This window comes from Eurytemora carolleeae, unplaced genomic scaffold, assembly GCF_000591075.1.
Source record: "Eurytemora carolleeae unplaced genomic scaffold, Eaff_2.0 scaffold294, whole genome shotgun sequence".
Classification (NCBI taxonomy): domain Eukaryota; kingdom Metazoa; phylum Arthropoda; class Copepoda; order Calanoida; family Temoridae; genus Eurytemora; species Eurytemora carolleeae.
In genome coordinates, this window is record NW_019396358.1 from 323,208 (window position 1) to 342,953 (window position 19,746).

At 37.3% G+C, this 19,746-nt stretch overlaps 1 protein-coding gene across 1 annotated transcript in view; it reads left to right on the forward strand.

The window, feature by feature from the left end:
* Positions 1 to 19,746, forward strand: part of LOC111701655 (midasin) — a 28,791-nt gene that overhangs the window by 3,495 nt on the left and 5,550 nt on the right. Inside the window, exons 4-20 of the mRNA XM_023473043.1 lie at positions 1,176 to 1,288; positions 2,264 to 2,361; positions 2,577 to 2,764; positions 3,135 to 3,277; positions 3,360 to 3,472; positions 3,701 to 3,795; positions 4,558 to 4,673; positions 5,659 to 5,752; positions 6,448 to 6,547; positions 7,653 to 7,720; positions 8,341 to 8,466; positions 8,806 to 8,920; positions 9,301 to 11,621; positions 12,099 to 13,154; positions 13,301 to 13,453; positions 13,783 to 14,108; positions 14,323 to 19,411. Of these exons, the coding sequence (XP_023328811.1) occupies positions 1,176 to 1,288; positions 2,264 to 2,361; positions 2,577 to 2,764; positions 3,135 to 3,277; positions 3,360 to 3,472; positions 3,701 to 3,795; positions 4,558 to 4,673; positions 5,659 to 5,752; positions 6,448 to 6,547; positions 7,653 to 7,720; positions 8,341 to 8,466; positions 8,806 to 8,920; positions 9,301 to 11,621; positions 12,099 to 13,154; positions 13,301 to 13,453; positions 13,783 to 14,108; positions 14,323 to 19,411 (10,314 nt within the window). The remainder of the gene's footprint in view (positions 1 to 1,175; positions 1,289 to 2,263; positions 2,362 to 2,576; positions 2,765 to 3,134; positions 3,278 to 3,359; positions 3,473 to 3,700; positions 3,796 to 4,557; positions 4,674 to 5,658; positions 5,753 to 6,447; positions 6,548 to 7,652; positions 7,721 to 8,340; positions 8,467 to 8,805; positions 8,921 to 9,300; positions 11,622 to 12,098; positions 13,155 to 13,300; positions 13,454 to 13,782; positions 14,109 to 14,322; positions 19,412 to 19,746) is intronic.

A 19,746-nucleotide genomic window follows, 5' to 3' on the forward strand; every position in this document is an offset into this window, starting at 1 on the left:
GTTGTGGTCTAAATCCATATTGATGTTGATAGAAAATCTCAAACTTGTTAAGATATTTAAACATTTGAGTCGCAGCTATTTTTTCAAGAAGTTTACTTAGCGCTGGTAGAATACTAATTGGTCTGTAGTTATTAAATTTATCTTTTTGTTCAGTTTTAAAGATAGGAATTATTTTTGCACATTTATAATCACTAGGGATATATCCTGTTTTAAAAGAAAGGTTAAACAAATGCGCTATAGGATAGACAATACTTTCAATTATTTCCTTCAGTAGCTTGGTAGAAATATTGTCCTTACCTGAACTGTTTTTAGGTTTAAGTTTACTCACTGTTTCAAGAATAATTTCTGGTGTAATATTTGCAAACACAAAATTTTCCTTGGATGGCTCCTTCAGATATGTTTCAAAATTAACATTAGAATCCGGAATATAACTAGACAATCTGGGTCCAATGTTCACAAAAAAGTCATTAAAACCCTCTGCTATTTCAGCAGATCCCACAAAACTTTTTTCATCATCAGTGAAAATATCAGGAACTGAATGACTTTTTTTCTTAGAAGATATAATAGAGTTCAGTAAAGACCAGGTCTTTTTGATGTCTTTTGAGTATTCTGTAAATTTTGAAGAAGAATAACTTGTCTTGGCCTTTTTTATTGTTGTGCGATAAACAGAATTATATTTTCTAAAAGTTTCTATATTGGTTCAGAGTTCTGCTAATCTCTGCTTCTTTTTGAATTCTGTGTGATATTTCTGGTTTGATGCAAGGAAGTTTAGCACAGTATATGTTTCTAAATTCATGCTGCTGACATTGAACCCTTGAACAATAATAATAATAAAATAATCCTTGCAAGTTTTCTGGAATTATCTATCTCAGCAGGTTTATAAATTGTTGAATGTGGATGACTTTACTAAATATAGATCTATACATAATTAATGTTTCCTAGCTCTGCTGAAGGGTGAGGGAAAAAAGGAACACTGCACCAAACGTGGAATTTTGACAATTTTAGGGACCCACTGTCAGAATCTCCACTTAAAAATGACAAATGTGATTAAAGGAGTTTTGTCGGGACAAGACAAAATATGTATTAATTATGAGAATGGTAAAAAATCTAATTGAAAAAATGTGCATGTTTGTTTGATGAAGGGAAACTTTGTATGAAAATTATTATAACTCTAGGAATCAGATTTATCCTGAGAAAGATTGGAGCCGGGTTTTGTTTAAGCTGTATGCTACGGATACCCTGGATATTGTTAAACTAGCCTCAGATACCAACCTCGAGCATCAGTCAGGTTTGTACAATGTCCTATCAGAATTAAGAAGCATGTTTAATTTTTATCTATTTGTATATTCGTAAAAGCTAGAAGCTGGGTTTAAAAAATTGAAATAGTCGACAGCAAATAGATTCTAGTACAATAGATGGCAACGTAGAATTTGTACACTCTCAGAACAGCTGTATTCTGTCGTCACAAGTGTCAATTCAGTTTCTGTGTCGGACAAAAATATTAATATGGAGACAATTTTAGAATAAAGTGCTTATCTTCCAGTAAAATAAGTGTGATTATATGTGTTCTTTATTTTCTGTTTTTACACTTTTTTATTTAATCTTGGAAAACATGTCAACTAATGTGAGAAAATTTCGTTTTCCTTGTTATATTTGACACTTGTGACGTCGTGTATAATTGATTCATTTCTCTGTTGCCACCTATTGTACTTGATAATCTATTTGGTTGTCAGTAGTTTTGAGAAACAGAAGAGCTAAGAAATCTAAAAAATAAAACATGTTAAAAAATTTTGAGGCTTTTTCTCATCTAAAAACTACATTAATGGGGTGTTGAAAATGGGTGAAGTATTCAAATAGTTTAATGTTTTTTTTTTCTATTAATGAACAATTTTGCTTCTCCGATCAAAACTGTCAACAATGGATCTCGAATATTTTATGTTTAACTGCATAGGAATAGCAGTCAATGCCAAGGGTATATTTTCTTGAAAAATTATTACCCCCTCCATGTTAGGTATGTTTGGGGTCATTTCGCTGAATTTTAGAAAATGAGTAATAATAAGTGTTCAAAAATTGTCTAATGTTTTTCAATTTTTATTGAAAATATTTTATTCCAGCTTAAGTATAAGATTTATTGCGGGTTTTCTTCGAATTTTCGTTTCAACAAAGATTGGATTAAAATAAAGATGATACCAGTTGTTCTACATTCCTATTCATGATCTTGAATAACCGTGGCAATTTCAATAATGTTTTTAATCTTATTTAGATTATATTGAGAAGGAGAGTGTTGTTAGCCTGGATCATGTTTCTCTACCCAGGGTTGGGAGTACATCATCCTTCCTTATCCCTGTTCCTTCAACCAAGGTCGGTTCAAGTCAAATTCTATAATAGTTTTCGAACAAATCGAGGCTGACGTTTTTTTAAAGCTTTTAAATTGCTTTTATTTAAATAACATTTATTGTAACTTGAGGTTTTAGAAAACTTGTATCTTTAAATTTTAAGTCTTTCTCACAATTTCCGTTTAGGATTTCCATTAAGAATTTCCCTTTAGTTTCTTCACCTCTATTCAACGTTTCTAGGCAGCCTTGGTTAGTATGGGAGAAGCTGTAAGCTCCGGTAAACCCGTCCTACTCCGGGGAGATGTTGGAGTAGGAAAGACAAGTTTGATCCGTGAGCTTGGTAACTTGACAGGACGGGAGGAGAAGGAACTGCTTACCCTACAGATATCCGACAGTACAGATGCCAGGCTGCTCTTGGGTCTTTACAGGTGGAGAAAACTTTAAATTGAATTTAAAATAAACAATTAATCTGTAAAACAGGTTTTAGCCTTTTTATTTTCAATAAGTTACAACGTTAGTTGGCATTCCCCCTAAGAGGGATTTCGGTTTTTAGCATAACAATTCACTTAACTCTTGAACAATTATTGCTCCCTTTAAACATGATTCTTTCCCTCACCGATTACAGTACATATACTTTTTTGTTTAGTCTTTTTGTTCTCTCTCTCTTTAAATTGTGATTTTTAGGGGAAATAAATGATTTTTATAGGTTTAAAGTATGAAGAAAAGAGACTTTAATTTTTCATTCTTTTACAAACCTTCCAAATATATAACATAGATCTTGAGTTTTGATATGTCCAGATGTACGGACATACCTGGGAAGTTTGTATGGGAGGCCGGTCTTCTCACACGTGCAGTACAGCTGGGACACTGGTTAACCATTGAGGACGTGGACAGGGCACAGCAGGACGTTCTAGCTCTACTAGCATCTCTAGTACAGACAGGTAATTCAGTTAGGATGGTTACTGTGATCAAGTGAAGATCTCGGGTTTTTTGACTTGATTGATTGATTGATTGATTGATTAGGTAAACTTACTGTTCCGAACCTGGGAGGAAGCCTAGAGCCTAAAACTGGGTTTCAACTGTTTCTGACGGAGCGAGGAGGAGCCATGTCTTCAGATATATACAAGATAGCTAGGGTAGGTTCAGATATATCCAAGATAAGTTTGGAATAAGACTAATCAAGAATTAAACATTTGAAATATATTTTGTGCGTTTTCTTTTAAGTATAATGATAGTTCAGTTCCTTAGCGAAAATTTATTATTTTTGGTATTTTGGTTAAAATTTCATGAGCTGAAAACAAAGATAATGCATATTTAAGTAAGAAACGAATTGTGGAATGGAGTATTTTAATTCGCCTATTTAGATAATACCCGTTCCTCAGTTGAGTAAAGATGAACTGAGAGAAGTTATAGTTTCAAGATTTCCATCCCTTCAACCAATTATTGAAAAGATTATCAGGTAGATATATAATTACATGATTTCCATCCCTCCAACCAATTATTATAAAGATTATCTGGTAAATATATATTTTCAAGATTTCCATCCCTCCAACCAATTATTATAAAGATTATCTGGTAAATATATATTTTCAAGATTTCCATCCCTCCAACCAATTATTATAAAGATTATCTGGTAAATATATATTTTCAAGATTTCCATCCCTTCAACCAATTATTATAAAGATTATCATGTAAATATATAGTTTCAAGATTTCCATCCTTTCAACCAATTATTATAAAGATTATCAGGTAAATATATAGTTTCAAGATTTCCATCCCTCCAACCAATTATTATAAAGATTATCTGGTAAATATATAATTTCAAGATTTCCATCCCTCCAACTAATTATTGAAAAGATAATCAAGTAAATACTTGTAATTTTACTGACAGATTTAACTGTCTGGTTTATAAAATTATGATTACTGAGAATTGTAGAAAATTGCAAACTTTAACTGTAGAATGTTTTGAAGTAGAACTAAAAATTCATTTAATGCAAATAGCTCTAATATTTTTTTTACCATCTATCGATTAAAACATTTATAGAATTTTGAAATAGAGAGAAGGGGAATGACTTAAAAGAAAGTATTTACACCAAATATTTTTGGAAACTACTATTTAAACATAGGATAAACATTTTTTACTGTTTCCTTGTCATTGGTTTTCATGCTCTCTCCCTCCATTCTCCATTTAGATAGATTAGATTTAACGATATTATTCTAGATTATATGAGATAGTTGGAGAAGACTGCACAGGACTAAACCTTAAACATCTGAGACAAATTTCTCTCCGAGATGTTGTTCGATGGTGCATTAGATCGTCAGTTTCTATCAACAAAGGTAAATATTTTCGAGTTGAAATTTCTAGGACTAAAATGATTTGATTTGAAATAAGTAAGGATAAAGGTAAAAGATAATGTCGATATTTATAATGTATTGATCTCTTGTTTGTCTGTTTGGATGTCTGATCTTAACCGATTTGCCTCAAATGTTTATTTGTGAACTATTTAGTACAAGGGTATTGTTCTTAGAATGGTTTAACAATTGAGGTTGATTTTCATAGCGAAAACTCCAGTCAAATCTGGATTCCCAAACTAGTTTGATTCATAGTCGAATCAATGAATATACCAACACTTTAGAATTGTACTGCAGTTTCTAGGAGGAAGATATACACTGTGTTTGTGTACATTTCTCCCAGAAACTGCAGTACACTTCTGATGTATACAAAGATATTGAGGAGCCTACTATATTTCTCGTTTTAAATGATTCTAGTGAACGGTGTTTATTCGTATCGAGATAAAATGAATAAATCTATCTATATAATAAAGCTCTTTGCTCATATATATAATTATATGTTAGATATAACTGTCCAAAAGACTCGACCAAATTGGCTGAAATTTTTTAAGATGAAATTTTTTCGCGGCATTTATTTCAATTTTTTTTTCATTCCACGGGTATCGTCAGCTAGTTATCTATATATAAAGAAGTGATCTCTGTTTGTTTGTATGTCCGATCATATACTCAGGAACCCATTGACAGATTTGCCCGACATTTTAACTAAGGAACTCAACCATCGGAATGTTCTTAGCTTGGTTTAAAAGTTGAGGTGGTTGAATATTTTAAAGAAAATTTAGTTAACAGACATAGCTGGGTTCCCAAGTTATTTGTTAATAAGATAAGTAGCGTGGAAAACTTGAATTGAAATAAGTCGAATTTTAGACTTTAGAGTATTTAGGATTAAATGATCGGGATAAAAGTGAAATGGGTTGGAATTCATTCGAGTGTAAATGGGTTAAATTTAAAGTTTGTACAAAAAATTGTTTAGGAGATGAGAAAGGATCTAGTGAAAGATTGTATCTTGATGCTGTGGATTGTTTCTGTAAATTTATTCCAGAGAAGAAAACCAGAGATCTGCTCAGGAATCATTCCCAACTAAAACCCATAAAATGTTGCCACTTAAAGGGAACACATACATACTTTTACGTGTCCCTTTTAATGTAATTTTACATCAGCAAACTTGCGTTACAAATTTTTGCTTCGCCATTTGGCTTTTATTTTTTTTAAATAGAAAAATTTTGGGGCACTTTTAAACTATAAGTTTTGCGAATTTTTTTTTAAGGTACTTCTAAACGTCTTTTTTAAACTATTAATTCCGGTTCAATTTTCTGACCCGCTAATGAATGTCGATCAGATAATATGTTGGACGCAGTTATCTTTCTCCCGGATCCCATTAAAATTAAGAATACTTGTCACAGCCTAAATATCTTATCTACAGACTTGAACTTTATCCATTAAAGCGTGTTATGGAGGTTGGGTAACCTTAAAAATTCAAAGGAGGTTAAGCTTTTATTGTAGAAAGGGTCCTTGAGGGTTTTTATAGTTGTAATCTACGTTTCAGAAAACCAATTAGTACTTTTCCTAAGACCTATTTGAAGCAAATGTTGTCCAAATCTTTGTTTGCAGCACCAAAGCAGATGTCATACTCATCAAAAATCATTATCTAAGAAACCTTGCGAATTTGGTTTGAGAAACTTTCAATTCTGTAGATTGTTTGTGGTTTTTATTCTGCTCTGACATTGTACCTAGGCACTGGCATTAAGTTTGTGAATGATAGTGAGGAGTTGGCGTATACCCTGAATATAACCAAGGATGAAGCAGCGTACCTAGCAAACAAATATAAACCTCAAGTTACACTTTCAGCTAACTCACTCCAGGTTCGTTAAACATATGATATTTCTTAATCAGGGGTATAGTTTTACCAAAAAAAGAATTTTTTAAGTTTTTGGAGACCTATTTGCTTGCTCAGATCTCATTTATTCGCCAAAAACTCATTTATTTACCCCCACAAAACTAAATTCAGCGATATTAATCATTAAAAAAATACTGGCGCTTCTTATAACATAGGGGGGAGGGGTTGGCGATTTTTTAAAACTGTAGTTTTTAACCCTATTCCTGGTGGGGGGGGGGGTCAAGTTGACCCCCCTGTAGTTTTTTTAAATAACTCAAAAAGTATTGGTCTGAGGCTGTTGAAATTTTCTGACTTTGTTTACATACCCAAAGCCCTCCCTTTAGGCCTAAAACCGGGCTTTAATACTAACTGCCTGAGTCCTGCCTGAACGACTGCTTTTTCCTGTAACACACTAGATCTTTGTTTTGACCCACTTCCACTTGTCAGATTTTGATAAAAATTTAGCTTTTTGGAAAGTCTTTGACAGAAGGAAACGAATTGCACAAGTTTTGCGAAAAAAATTGCAAATTTTTTGCAAACATCCTGTCAAAAGAAATTTGCACATTTTTAGTTTTTCTTGATTAAAATTCAGGTTATTTAAAATTTTGCAAAATTTTTTTGCATATTTGAAATGGCATGGTCAAGGGCTTTTCAAAAATGTATAATTTGTCATTTTTTGGACAAATTTTTTTTTGCAAACATTTTTACTATAAAACTGGATTTTGCGATAAAAAATTCAATTTTCGCAAATTTGCAAATTTTTTTGCAGATTCTAAAAGTAGAGCACAAGAGCTTTCCAATGATGTATCATTTGTCATATTTGGACATCAAACTTGGGATTTGGGGGGGGGGTCAAATTGACCCCCCCCCCAGCATATCCTGGTTTTCAAGTACCCCAGCATAGATAGGGTTAACGGAATGGGAGGGTCAAAGAGATGGTTCTTAAATTATGATATTGAACTTGTAGAGCCTTTTTTTTCAAATTTTTTTTTTTATGAATTACAGTTATATCATCACCATTTTCATTAATAATAAAATTAAGTTTCTCCACCGCTTCTTAAAGTTGATTAACTAGATAAATATTTGGTTAGGTTGGTAGAGTAAGTTTGTCCAGGAAAATGGAGAATCCTGCTGTACCTCCCATCTACAGTCTTACCAGGTACCTAGAGATTTAGGTCGGAACCTAACAATTTGATTAATTCTGCTGTACCACCCATCTACAGTCTAACCAGGTACCTAGAGATTTAGGTCGGAACCTAACAATTTGATTAATTCAGGGTCGCACTGAATAATCATATCGTCTGTTTGCACAATTGGAAGGGGTAGAGGGAAGGAGGTTTAGTTTAGATATGTTCCCCCGAAATTTTAGGTGTTTGGGGGTTTCTTGAATTCAATTTTAGGGAGCTTTCTGCAGTCTCTTTACGACACTTTACACTGTTTTTAGATATTTATTTCAGCGGATTAATATAAACTTTTGAAATTTTATCAATTATAAATAAATGATTCGTAGCCAAGCTGGCCCTGTTGGCCCTCTTGAGTTGCCAGAAGCCAGATGAATTAAGGTTTGTCTACAGACAGTGCATTGCAGAGCTGATATAAGGTTTGAGTTTCAAAGTCAAAAATAGGTCGCTGAAGAACTAAAAAATATTCTCCAGATAAATTGATTTTTCATTTTTGTCAAAATGTATGATGTACGAAAAAACATTTATTATGAAGTTGTTTGTTATCTGTCTGTTAAAAGTTATTTTCTTTTCATATTTTTACTTTAAATATTTGTAGGCATTCTGCAGTTCTACTTGAGAGTGTAGGACGAGCAGTGGAGGGCGGAGAACCTGTTCTACTGGTCGGAGAAACAGGAGTTGGTAAAACTGCAGGAGTTCAATTCCTGGCAGATCAAACTGGAAGGTTAGTTTTTTCTATAATAGAAGATAGATCCGTACTGGGACCGAATATAATAACTCCTTACCACACAGGTTCAAATCCGGAATCCCGGATTTAAATCCTCTTGAATCATGTACCTTTGAATCGGTTATTAAAATTTGAACCGACAGTAGGTAGTTCAGTGACCTAGCTCAAATTAAATTCTGTCCCTGATAGTTGTATTCGCATCCAAATATGATCACTAGAAAATATAAATTTGGAGTTATTTAAAACTTTATAATGAAAACATAAAACTTTGACATCTTCAAATTAGATTTTGGGATTTGTTTCCTTATTACGAACTAACAAATTGCAACTGTTAAGGAGATTACGTGTGATAAATATGAACCAGCAGAGTGATAGTACCGACCTCTTGGGTGGATACAAACCTGTAGATATATCCCATACTATGCATAATATCCTACAAATGTTCAACAAGGAAACCAACTAAATATTCAGTTAAATTGAAAACCCATCAAGATTTGATAATAAACCCCTTAGACTACCACACCCTCGGGTTTCACATAGAATCCGTCGGGGTTTAAATTTCTCTTGGTTCTAATTCTACTACATCTCCATTGTATTAGGATTGGGGGATTCTGAATTAGTCAATTAAATTAATTACCTTAAATGAACAATTTTTATGACAATTTTATGGTTAAATTTGGTATTACATCTTAAAAACAGTCTTCTAAAGGATTTGTTTTAAAAGATGGGATGAATGAATTTAAGAAATAAGATTAAATACAATCGTCTGTGATGTCTCATGAAATACAATTTTAATGCTTGAATTCGAATATAATTTGTTGGTTGGTTCAGGTGTTTGGTTTAACATTTATCTCTGGAGATAACAGTAAGTTTCTTAGTCATCTCTCCACCTGCTATCTGGGTAGACGCTGGTCGGACGCTATCAGTCTTATGTCTCATTCCCTTCAAGCAGCTGTTAAAAAGCTGAAGGGAAACCCTGAATCCAAGGATCTATTAGAACTCTGGGGAGGGGTAAGCAAGGAGTTGAAGACTGTTACTGAAATCTTGAAGCAGAGTGAGAAAACCACAATTTTCTCTTTTATAGAGGGATTGCTGACCACAGCAGTACGTGAAGGATACTGGATACTCCTGGACGAGGTTAATATGGCGACCCCGGAGACTCTGGAGTGTTTATCCTCACTCCTGGATCAAGGTGGAAGCGTGTGCCTGTATGAGAAAGGAGATTATCAGTCTGTCCCTCGGCACCCTGAGTTCCGACTGTTTGCTTGTATGAACCCTGCCACGGATACTGGCAAACATGATCTTCCCCCCGGTCTGAGGAATAGGTTTACTGAACTCTATGTTGATGAGATCTCCGACCTATCAGATATAAACATGCTAGTTACAGACTATCTACAGAGATTATCCCTTCCTGCCAAACAGATTACAAGCATCGTTTCATTCTTCCAGGCGGCTAAAGCTGCGGCTAGAACCAAGTTAACTACAGGGACAGGAGAAAGACCGACATTTAGTTTAAGAACTCTGTGTCGAGCTCTCAGAGTTGCAAATAGAAATCCTTGTGGTAATGTTCTACGATCTTTGTACGAAGGGTTTTCTCTAAGCTTCCTGACTGAGTTGGATCTGAACTCTCATGCAATCTTGAAGGAGTTACTTCAGAAGTATGTTCTGGGAGGAAAAGATGCCGGAAAACTGCTACGCCAACCCATCCCTGAGGCCCAGGTGGCGGGCTCGCGGCTTCAAATCGAAGGGTTCTGGATAGGACAGGGAAAAGGAGAACCACATAAGAATGAGAGATATATTATGACCGCCCAGGTTTCCAATAATCTACGAGATTTAGCTCGAGTTGTATCTCTGTGTGACCATCCTGTGTTGATCCAGGGAGATACAAGTGTAGGAAAGACTAGTTTAATATCCTACCTGGCTGAGCTGACGGGAAACAAGTGTGTCCGAGTCAACAACCATGAACACACGGATATCCAGGAGTATGTAGGCTCTTATACCTCGGATGAGACTGGGAAGCTTGTTTTTAAACTAGGAGTTCTGGCCGAAGCTATGATTCAAGGTTCCTGGGTTATTCTTGACGAGCTTAATCTTGCTCCAACAGATGTTCTGGAAGCACTGAACAGAGTTCTAGATGATAATCGACAGCTTTACATCCCTGAAACACAGCAAACCATAACAGCAGCTCCAGGATTCAGACTGTTCGGAACACAGAACCCTCCTGGACTGTACGGAGGTAGGAAAGTTCTATCCAAAGCGTTCAAAAATAGGTTTGTTGAGCTTCACTTCAATCAGTTGCCGTATAACGAGCTAGAAATTATCCTAAAGGATAGGTGTGGATTACCCAAAACCTATGCAAAGAAAATGATCCAAGTTTTGGGAGAGTTGCAGAAACATCGGCGGGGCAGCGCGGCGTTTGCTGGAAAGGAAGGTTTCATCACTCTTAGAGATTTGTTCCGCTGGGCGGAGAGATACAGACTAGCAGGAGAATCTAACCTTAAGTTCTATGATTGGGAGCAACATATCGCGGAGGAGGGTTTCCTTCTTCTAGCAGCTAGAATCAGGAACACAGACGAGTCTCAGGTTGTCATTGATATCCTGGAGAAGGTGTTTAAGAGAACCGTGAACCCAGAGAATTTATTTAGTCTGCATGAGAGCACGTCAACTGTTACGAAACCAATACTAGAGAAACTGCTGAGCTCTAATATACCTGGTCTTGCCTGGACATTTGATATGAGAAGAATGTCTGTGTTGTTAGCTCAGGCTTTTAGGTTCGAGGAACCCGTCCTGCTTGTCGGAGAAACAGGTTGCGGTAAAACTACCGCGGTTCAAGTTTTGGCAAAGATCAACGAGACCGGACTCGCAAGTTTAAATTGTCATCGACATACAGAAAGCTCGGATTTCTTGGGAGGATTGAGACCTGATCGAGGAACCGGAGAGACTAAGTCAGGACTCAACTTCTCCTGGTCTGACGGACCACTAGTGTCAGCAATGAGACGAGGATTAATCTTCCTGGCGGACGAAATCAGTTTGGCGGACGATAGTGTGGTCGAGAGGCTAAATTCAGTCCTTGAACCGGAACGACGAGTTTTACTGGCTGAGAAAATTGATTCTCAGGATACAGAAGTTGTCACAGCTCATAAACAGTTCAGGTAATTAATCAAGCTAACACTAACATTGATTATCTACATTTCACCCTTCCCACTCTCAACCCCTTGGTATTTAGTAAATAACACAGCATTTTATTCACAGCATTTTATTTTTAAAATGCTATAGTAAAATTTATAAAATAAGGATTTTATGGCTACTTTGTTATGTGAAGTATTGAATTTCTTAAGCATAAAACTTTCCCAAACACCTAAAGCAAGCTAGCTGTAAGGTCATTCATATCTAATTTTTTATTTAATAGAGTCACTTCTGATGGAGACGAGTCTCTAGAATTTAATTCATTTAAATCATGAGTATTTTTGAGTTTTAGGATTTTTGAGATTTACCATGTACGTTGAAGCCCTATTTTTAAATTTTTTTTATTCCTGCAAAAATATACACCTCCCCCCCCCCTCCTCATCCCAAGCAATTCATATCTCTTCAGGCATGTTTTAAAATATATTTTAATTTTGATTGTACAGGTTTGTTGGAACTATGAACCCTGGAGGAGATTATGGAAAGAAAGAATTATCTCCAGCCCTGAAGAACAGATTTACTGAGATCTGGTGTCCTAGTATAGAGAGCTCAGACCAGATACTCAGTATTGCAGAGAAGAATCTCAGGGTTGAAGCCCAGCAGGAGAAGGTTGGAGAAAAGATTGTCAAGTTTGTAGACTGGATCCGAACTAACGGAGCTCTGAGTATAGTTGTCAGTATCAGAGATATCCTCGCCTGGATAAACTTTATAAACAAGGTTAGCTCTGAGTATCTGGGGATTCCTGAAGCGTTTATGCAGGGAGCACATCTTGTCTGGTTGGACGGACTCCAGATGGACGGAGTATCTAATCCCGCTGCTATTAAACGGTTCCAGATCATGTGTTCGGAGAAGGTTAAAGAACTGTCTGGATGCATCATGTCAGATGCCATTCCAAGTTTAAAGGAAACCTCCTCAGAATTATCCGTCACACCCTTCTCTATCATCAAGCGTGGAGCGGAGAAACCATGCAGTTACATTTTCTCATCTCAGACTACAACCTTGAACCTGCAGAAGATACTCCGAGCGTTGCAGATCAATAAACCTATTCTTCTTGAGGGTAGTCCAGGTATTGGAAAGACGAGCTTAGTGGAGGCTTTAGCTCAGAAAATCGGTCAACCGATAGTGAGAATAAATCTCTCTGATCAAACAGATATCTGCGATCTCTTCGGGTCCGATCTACCCGTTGAGGGTGGAGCTGTGGGACAGTTTGCATGGAGAAATGGACCTTTTTTGGATGCTTTACAAACCGGAGACTGGATTCTACTGGACGAGTTGAATCTCGCGTCTCAATCCGTTCTTGAAGGATTAAACGCCGTGTTTGATCATCGTGGTGAAGTTTATATCCCGGAGCTGGACCGAACCTTCCCTCTGAATGAGAACACGAGGATATTCGGATGTCAGAACCCGTTATCTGAGGGAGGAGACAGGAAAGGTTTACCCAAATCCTTCCTCAACAGATTTAGCAAGGTTTACATGACAGGGCTTACATCGGATGATTATAGGTAAATTCTATAAGTCTGTAATTTTATAAACAATATAATTGAGAGATTCTTAGGCTTGGGGGAAGGGGAAGTTAAGAAAAACACAATAATTATTAACACTTATCACACAAACATTTTTTCTTATAATCCTTTGATTGTCTATTTAGACTGATCTGTGAGTGTCTGTACCCTAAGTTGGGTAGAGAGCTGATCTCCCTCCTGGTCACTTTCAATGAAATGCTGGAGGACCAGGTTGTCAAGAGAAAGCTCTGGGGACAGTCTGGAGCACCATGGGAGTTCAATTTGAGAGATCTTCTGAGGTAGGTTATATTTATTTACAACTGTTGTTAATTTTAAACTTTCTCCTTCCTCAGCAGAGATATATTTTCAACGGGACACTTAAACCTTTATCTGTTGAATTTTAATTTTGTTGAAAATAATTTCGTTTTTCTAGCTTGTAGATTATTGTAATTCAAAGAATGTCCTCCATTTTTTTTCTGTAGCATAAATCCTAAACTCACTTTCTTGAGAATCCAAAATTAAAATAATCAATTTTTTAAGCATAAGTTCATGGATATCTCGTTCAATTTTGTTCATTCAAAGCTTTTAAGAGTTGTCTGAAGAGAGGATAATGATAAATTTTGATCAGATGGTGCCAGGCTATGATGAAGGACGGGTCTCCAAACCCTGGAAAGTACGTGAGAGTTCTATACTCTGGCAGGTTCCGGAGAAATGATGATAAAGATCGTGTCCTGGAGATATACAAACAGGTTTTCCATCCCAAGTATCCTCTCCAACCTGTCTCCGGGGTTCTCCAGCTGAACGAGTCCTGGACCCATGTCGGAGAGTTTAGTCTGCAGAGAAAACAAAGGACGGAGCGTGAGAGCAGGGACGTTTTTATGCTTGGATATCAGAGACAAGTTCTAGAGAGTGTAGCAGGATGTATTCAGAACAACTGGCCGGTTATTCTAACAGGTTATTTTCTTAATTTGGTAATGCGTTATTACTGATAAGTGAAATCACTAATTGCAATAAATTGTTATCTAATAAAGATATGGAATGATTTATAGCATTATACAAACTAATTATTAAATTTCCTAAAGAGTAAATAAGTTGAAAGGTTTTAAAATTTTTACTTCTTATTCTTAGATGATACCGAATCTATTTTTTTATTCTTTTTTTTGTACAGGGCTAAGTGAATCTGGGAAGTCTAGTCTGGTAAACGTTCTCTCCTCCCTGTGTTCAAGGAACCTGGAGATCATTAGTCTCAACTCCTCCAGTGATACAATGGATCTGCTGGGAGGGTTTGAACAGGCAGATATAGGACGGAGTATACTCGAACTATTCTCACAGATACAAACTGATATCAGAGATATCTTGGACCAGGTTTTGGAGAACAATCTCAAGGTTGGATTACAACTGATGGAGGAGACGGTTCGGTTCTATGGATTGTTCGGAGCTGCTACGCAGATAAAGAAGAGAAAACGACAATTGCAAATTCTTACCGAAATGATTGATATGATCAAAAAAATTAACATTGAAATTTATTCCGAGCTTGAAGAGAAACTAAGTTTGCTTAAATCTTCATCCAAACATGGAACGTTTGAGTGGATTGACAGTATTCTATTTAAAGCCCTGAGAGAAGGGTCCTGGTTACTGATAGATAACGTGAATCTTTGCAGTGCTTCTGTTCTAGATCGTCTCAATGCTTTGTTTGAACACGGAGGAAAACTGACTGTAAGTGAGAGGGGTGTTCTTGACGGAGAAATTCCAGAGGTTAAACCCCATCCTGACTTCAGGGTTTTCCTTCTCTATGATCCTAGTAGGGGTGATATATCCAGAGCAATGAGGAACAGAGGAGTAGAGATATACGTCCCGTCCTGTCAGGAAGTTAATATCAGTTCCATTGATAGAATGGGTTTTGTTTCCGCAAACCTTTCTTCCGCAATTTCTAGCGATTCAGCAGTAAGTCAGGCACTGGTTCTCAGCCATTCGTCCGGGTTCAAAGAGTACACGGATAAAATCTCTATTCTTGGACTCCAGGCGTTATCAGGTTGTGTATCAGGGGACAGGCCGAATATTCTGGTTCCTTTACAGCATCGTCTTTGCTGGCTCCTATCCTCAGCCAATCTTCTCTCTGCATACCCGGAGCTAGGTAAAATAAGCTACCAGCTACTACCTGTCCTTGAGGTTCAAGATAATCCGGAGCTAGCCAGGATATCCTTCAACTACTCCCTGAATTTCATGAGCAAAGCTGACTCAAATCTCCGGCTTCTTGTTATTTCTCTAATATTCCAGTCACCGCAGCTGACAGATATTTGCAGAAAGTTCTCTGAGAACAAACTGTTCCAGAGTTTATACGAGACTGAATTTACAGATAAGAGAACGGTGTGGGAAAGTAGAATGTTACCGTCAGGAAGATCTCAACAAGATGATCTGCCCAACCGTCTCTCCCTGATCCTGGTCACATACTCCAAGTTTAAAGAGCTCCAGGACCGGGTAAACCTAAACCCGAAATGTCTTCTCTCTAAATGTGGGAACTCATTCAGTCTAAGCAGTAAAGTACTAGAGCAGTTTCCCTCTATGGTAATGTCTCTTCTGCAGACTATTGAAGCCGAACTGAACAAACATGAACCAATGTCTAATGAATCCTGGACTGAGTTCGACTCCTTCCTGTTCTGGTTGTATGAGCTGGGAGATCTTGGTCTTCAAGTAACTCAGAGAAACCAAGAGGAGGATTTGGAGCGACTTCTCTATGTTTACTGGTTTTGGATGGTAAAGAGATTGAGTCCATTGATTAAATCGTTAAATCTTTCCGAGCTCAAGTCTGTATTTATAAAATCGAACAAAGTTATTGAATCCTTGAACTACGATTCAAACTCTTTCTCAAGGTTTAGAGCCATCACTGAATTCTGTCCAGTCCCTCCTCAAACACTGGAGTCTTTGGAGATTCTTCACAATCTATCCGAGACTGAAGCTATTATTGAAAACAGAGATGTAAAATCTAGGATTAATTTCATCGCCAACTGCCTTCCTAAGATTGAAGAAGTTCTGGTGAAATACAAGAACCTGGAGATAGAAATGAACCAGGTGTCTGCAGATATTCTAGAGATCGTATCATCTTTTTCCCCATCTGAGTCCTGCTCAAGTGCAAGTTTTTATGAACTCCAGCTTGCAGCTGTTTCCTCCAGATTAAACCAGCTCCGACAGGTTCAGGATCCAAACAATGTTTTTATTCCGATAAATCTTCGTCTTCTGATGGTTCGAGGAGAAGAGAATATGGAGACCAGAGCTAGAACACAGCTCTACTACTGCAAGAATACCTCTAGGAGTATTTTAGCATTGGAGCATAACCCTGTCAACCATAGTCTTAATATTGCGGAGCATCCTGTTAACTGTTTTGATGCCATTAGTTTAGTAAACCATCTCCTGGTTGGATCAGGGGCCGGAGTTCCTCTTGTTACATTTCAGCAGAAACGGGAACAAATCTTGAATCTTGTCAAGGTTTTGAAAAATTTCAAATCCCCGGACGTTCTCTCTAGACTCCGAGAACAATTTGATACGGAGATGAAAATAATTTTGAATGGGTTACACAAAGCATATAATTGTATCGATGATAATGTTTGCATTGATTCCGTCCTTGGAATCGGAACTATAGACGTTAATGTGCTCCGGGTTCTTAAAGCGCTCTCCATCCGATCTAGGAGTGAAACCATCTTCTCTGCTCAGCTAGATATAGTTCTCCTTAACTCGTTAAAACTACATATATTTGGTAGTTTAGGAGCTATCGACCCTGCGGAGAAACAAGCACTCAAGTACAAACAAACATTGAAGGAACTTGAGAATGTAAGAAATCAGATTCTAGTAATAGATCAGTTCTATGAGGCAGTCGGAACCTTGCATCCACACAGATCTATCCTTAAGGAGAGAGAATTAAATCTTGAGGTTTCTTCTAGTTCAATGATCTGCAGGACTGCAGTGAGAGGAACCCAGAGCTTTAGTCTGCTAAGTAACACAGTGAAACACTACAAGGATAGTATTGGTAGCGTCTCTACCCTGCTGAAACTGGTTCAGGATCTAGAGAACTTGCATCAGGACGGAACTATCGGAAGTATTCTTCAAGAGACAGAAGTATGGATGAAATCAAGTGTCAAGTTCTCATCTGATCTTCTTGAGCATTCAAGTTTTCCTGATCTTGTTCTGCCAATCATAGAGTCTGTTACTACAGCTGTTTGCGCTGTTGAGGCCGCAGTTGAACAAATCCGTCAGAAGACTGTGAGAGACAAGTGTAGTGACCTAGAGAAGATTGTTCTACTTGTCTCAGATCCTGTCATTTCTCCAGGAGAGAACCTTAACACATTGTTTCAGTTTTACCTGGATCCTTCAGTTTCAGGTCTTATCTCCAACAATCAGGATTTAAAGATTTTAAAATCTTGCCTTGTATTTCTGAAACAAAGTTCTACAACTACTCCAAACCTGAGAGTTTCTCCGGATCATCTTTACGAACTTGTCTCTAGGTTACTCTACTCCTGGAGGAGTGAACAGGAGCTGAAGAAGAAGAAGGAACTGGAGGACGAGGCTGTTTTTAAGACAAGGACGGTTTGCTCCGAGGAGGACGAGGAAAAGCTTGCAGAAGACGAGTTCAAAAAACTTTTCCCATCTTTCAAAGAAGTTTTTGCAGACATCACAAGTACAGACAATCTTAATGAAGACATAGCAGAGAATAGTGTTGCAGAGAAACCATCCTTCTCTCCGGTCCGGTTAGAAATTATCAAAGATATTGCTAGTTTTATTCTCAAATTTGGAACTACTGACGTCAGTTCAGGACTTACTGAGATATCAAGAACAGAGTTCAGAGATAGGTGGAGAACCATTAATTCTCTAATTTCTGCCCAACCCGGAGTTAACAGTCTAGCTCTAGAGACTAATCTCATTCCTTCCCTGATAACCCTGGCTAACAGTTTTATATCTGGAGTTGACAAACCCAAATTCTACAATTTCTACACAGATCCCAATGAGGAGGAAACTAAGTTGATGAAACCTCTGCTGCTAGCAATGGGATCTTCTGTTGGAAACCTGTTGGATGAGTTCCCGGAGAATCCACTACTTCTTCAAATTCTAGTCATTAGGAATAGAATTCTCACATTCCCTCTGGAGTCTCCCCTCTCCAAGAACCTGACAGGATTGGAGCTACTCCTGGGATCATGTCAGGAGTGGGAAAAGAATGCACACAGAGGAGTTTCCATCCAAAACCTGATGGACAGTATCTCAGTTCTTATACTCAGATGGAGAAAGCTCGAGTTATCCAACTGGAAACCCATCCTGGCACAATCTCTGGAAACTATAAGGAACGCATCCTCGGAGTTCTGGCTCCACGTGATGGGAGTAGTACTAGAGGCTAAGAACAAGACTGAAACCGTCCGAGCTCTAATTCAGTTCATTGAAGCGTCAAATTTAGCAGATTTCAAGACAAGGTTGGAGATTCTCCAGTCCGCGCAGAAAACCATGCTCCAGATTGGATCCAACAAGAAGTGGTTGATTGCCGCGCTACAGAACATCCAGGAGTACTACGCCAGATTCCAAGAGTCCATTGAGTCTAGACTTGACGCCCTATTCAAAGCATCTGAGAAGAAGGTTGGAGAGTTTGTAAAAATGGCAAGGTGGAAGGATACAAACTTCTGGTCTGTCAAGAACATGGTGGAGAAGACCAGGAAGGTTCTCCACAAGGCGCTGAGGGAGTATAAGAAGGCTGTGAGCGAACCTTGCAAAAACTATTTCATTGATGAAGGATCTGAGGCGGTGGTTGATGGTTCTAGTCCGGTTGGTTTAGATCAGGTTCTGGAGATATCAATTCTACCTTCAACTCCTCTTGTTTACCAGAATATTGTCAATCTGAAGAATATTGAGATCGGTAGCTACGAGAAAATGAGCAAACAGGCATACAACATTCAGCGGAAGATCCTACATGAGATCAGAAATAAAAACCTAGTTGAACCAATCTCAGAGTTGGTTCCAAACATTATCAATGAGATGGAGAAATTACAGAAGCTTGATGTAACCCGGAGTAAGACTAAGGAGGAGCAGAAGAAGCAGGCCGGTTTTATCCAGCAGAGGAAGAGAAGAGCCCTCAACGATCTGTTCAAAACCCTGCAAGGGTTGGGTCTCTCGTACAGACATGGGTTAATGAACTGCGGAGATCTGAACACTAATGATGAACTGTTCGTCAAGTTAAATTCTGAACTTCAACTCTGGAAAGATTGCGAAAAATATTTCTTCAGGTAATTTTTCTACTTTTTACAAAAAGAACAATAGCATAGTTAAAGTAGTCTTATTGTCGGGGCGACTTTTTAACCAAATTATAAGAAATTTTGATAAACTTATTTTATATATATTTTTTTAATTCAATTTAATTTTTTTAGCCAAATATATTTATTTATTTTAATTTCTTTCCTTCAGAAATCTAGTTGAATTTGCCTAACATTTTTGTTTTCTAATCCTAATATATATATATTTGCAACCTGATGTCATGACCCTTTTGTAATTTAAACAATACTTTCTGCTAGATCATTTTAGTCATAGATTTAATATCAAAGGTTTACAACACTAGGTCCCA